General features: G+C 48.5%; 1 protein-coding gene across 4 annotated transcripts in view; it reads left to right on the forward strand.

The window, feature by feature from the left end:
• The window catches only part of LOC107298164 (fibroblast growth factor 12), a 48,158-nt gene that overhangs the window by 3,475 nt on the left and 41,498 nt on the right, over nucleotides 1-3,185 (forward strand). For 2 of the 4 annotated variants that reach the window (XM_015827529.1, XM_015827530.1), the window contains exon 2: nucleotides 2,040-2,152. In XM_015827529.1, the coding sequence (XP_015683015.1) occupies nucleotides 2,101-2,152 (52 nt within the window). In that variant the 5' untranslated portion in view covers nucleotides 2,040-2,100. Of the gene's footprint in view, nucleotides 1-2,031; nucleotides 2,153-3,185 lie in introns of those variants that run through there. The other 2 variants (XM_015827528.1, XM_015827531.1) reach the window with 2 other exon arrangements.

Consider the following 3,185-nt stretch of genomic DNA (forward strand, 5'->3'; position numbering starts at 1 on the left):
TCGCCTACATCGTCCATATAGGACGACTCGGGAACTCAACTCCTACCCCGGGCAGCTCACCTATCCCCTTATGCCCAGGGGAAAGGTATCAAGCCGTTTGACAGCTGATGCTGGCTGTCAAACCGGCTTTTACGCAAAACAGGCGGGAGGCAGCAAACAGCTGCGACCAGCGAAATCGCCTGCCACCGGAAGTCCCTGAGGACTCCGGGGTCCTTGATGCTGTCTGAGATGGGTTGTTTTCTTGCAGACATTTCATGACCCAACTAGGCAACATCATCAGGGCTAGTTACTACCTAGTGATGTTACTGCTCACTTAACAAGTGCCTTGCTTAGCAAAGGAAATTTTGATCCCAGTTTTGGTCATAAGTGAAGGACTGTCATTGTTTTGTGACTTATTGTATAGTGTGAATTCAGACCTTGAGGGTTCAGCCTCCGGTGAGCATCCAGGAAATGGGTTCATGAAGCGAGCAGGCTAAAGGGGTGTGTGTGTGTGCCTAAACCCAGTCATTGGAAGGGAGTTATGGTTCAGACACTCAGCCCTGGGTCAGACAATCCCTGGTTGGTCTATTTCTGTAGCTGGCATGCCTTATGAACAAGCCAGACCGACGTCCCCTGTGTTGTGCTGTCTTTGTGCATATGAACTCAAGGGTGCGATTTGCACAAATCCCATCCCCTGGATCATTTGCGTGACGTCATTGTATGATAACATCACATGTAAAACATACGAAGAAAAGTTGCAGGAATCGGGTGTGTCTAGTTTAACGAAAAGAAGGACCAGGGGGGACAGGATAGCACTTCCAATATTTGAGGGGCTGCCCTGAAGAAGAGGGGGGGGGTTTACCCTATTCTCCAAAGCACCTGAAGGCAGGACAAGAAATAACAGATAGAAACTCATCAAGCAGAGAAGCAGCCTGAAACTAAGGAGAAACTTCCTGATAATGAGAACAATTAATCAATGGAACAGAAGTTGTAGGTGCTCCAATACTATAGCTACTTAAGAAGAAACTGGACAGCCATTTAACCAGGATGGTATAAGGTCTCCTGGCATGGGCATGGGGTTGCACTAGAAGATCTCTAAGGTAATAGTAGTAATAATAATAATAACAATAATAACAACAATAATAATAATAATAATAATAATAATAATAATAATAATAATAATAATAATAATAATAATAATAATAATAATAATAATAATACGTTGGAAGGGTCCTTGGAGGTCATCTGGTTCAACCCCCTGCTCAGGCAGGAAACCCTATACCATTTCAGACAAATGGCTGTCCAGTCTCTCCTTACAACCTTCCAGTGTTGGAGAATTCATAACATCTGGAGGCAGGTTGTTCCACTGGTTAATTGTTCCCACTGTCAGGAAGTTTCTCCTTAGTTCCAGGTTGCTTCTCTCCTTGATTAGTTTCCATCCGTTGCTTCTCGTCCTGCCTTCAGGCGCTTTGGAGGATAGCTTGACTCCCTCTTCTTTGGGGCAGCCCCTGAGATACTGGAAGGCTGCTATCATGTCCCCCCTCGTCCTTCTCTTCGTTAAATTAGACATCCCCAATTCCATCAACCGTTCCTTGTATGTTTTAGCCTCCAGTCCCCTGATCATCTTTGTTGCTCTTCTCTGCACTCTTTCTAGAGTCTTTTCTAGGTCCTTTCCACATCTGTTATTTGACCCCTTCTCCATCCCTCACCCCATGCCTCCTAGATTTGAACCTTGGTCTACGCTGGGTGCAGCGTTTGCTCAAATGGGGGCAACTGGGTGGGCGGCTGCTGCCACAGATGCACACCTGCTACAGATGGAAGCCCCCCCGGCCTCTGCCAGGGGTGGCTCCAGCCGGATGACCGGGGCGCTTCCCTCCCAGGCCAGGCTGACCTTGGACCCTTGGGATTCAGTGGGGAAAGCCCTGGGCAGGATTGCTTCAGCCAAGTGTGAGTCCCTGGGGGGGGGGCGTACCGTTTTGTGTGTGTGCGTGGGGGTTGTGCATGCACCCCTGACTGGCAGAGGCTGCCCCCAGACTTCTCTTCTGCTCTTCCTGCCCCACAGAACCCCAGCTGAAAGGGATCGTGACCAGATTATTCAGCCAGCAGGAATTCTTCCTACAGATGCACCCGGACGGGACCATTGACGGGACCAAGGACGAAAACAGCGACTACAGTGAGTGTCACACACACACACACACACACACACACACACTGCCGTTGTTTTTCTGCCCTCCCGTACATCAGTTCCCTAAGAAGCCCCAGGTTCTTTCGGCTGGTTTTTTTTTTTAATTTATTAAACAAGGAAGGTGTTAAATTATGGCCCAGGCAGTTGTTTCCTGCATGCGGCTGCGTTGTCAGCGTTTCCCCTTTAAATAAATCTCTCCTGCATCCTTAGTCACACAGTTTTTTGTTTTCTGTTTTTAAAATGCTTGGCTCCTGATGTTAGAGCCAGCAGAGAATACAATGGAGCCCGGAATTTACGTTGCAAAGTGAGACATTTGTTAAGTGAGTTTTGCCCCGTTTGATCGACCCTCCTTTCCGCATTCGGTAAGCGAAACCCTGCAGTTGTGAAATTAGACCAGGGGTAGTCCACCTTGGCTCTTTTATGACTCGTGGACTTCAACTCCCAGAATTCCTGAGCCAGCTAAGCTGGCTCAGGAATTCTGGGAGTTGAAGTCCACGAGTCATAAAAGAGCCAAGGTGGACTACCCCTGAATTAGACACACGGTTGTTAAATGAATCCGGCCTCCCCCCCCCTCCCCAATTAATTGACTTTCGCCTGTTGGGAAGTCACAAAAGGGGGTCACGTGACCCCGGGATGCTGCGACCGTCATAATTGTGAGTCAGTTGCAGAGAGGGTCCCAGCGATGAGGGGAGGGAGACTTTCCTCCCCGCTCGGGGTCCTCGCCCTCTCTCTTCCCCCCCCCCTGCCAAGATCGTTAGTTAAGCAGCGTTTAATTCCTGCTTAATTGAGCTGATTTATGATGAGGTTCAGCTCTTGGGGGGCCTTTGTTTTCCAGTTTTTTATGGCTTTTCGCTGGGCGTTTAGCCTGACAGCCTGGTGGTTAATTATGGATTCTTGGGGCTCTTGTTGTTGTATGGGAGGGGGATGCTGGCGGTCAGGGTTTTGCTTCTTTATTTATTTCTATTTATTTTTTCTTACATTGGGCCCCCCAAGTCAGTCTTGACTCCTGGAAAACTCAGCC

This window comes from Protobothrops mucrosquamatus, unplaced genomic scaffold (assembly GCF_001527695.2).
Source record: "Protobothrops mucrosquamatus isolate PMUCROS unplaced genomic scaffold, P.Mucros_1.0 scaffold3768, whole genome shotgun sequence".
Lineage (NCBI taxonomy): Eukaryota > Metazoa > Chordata > Lepidosauria > Squamata > Viperidae > Protobothrops > Protobothrops mucrosquamatus.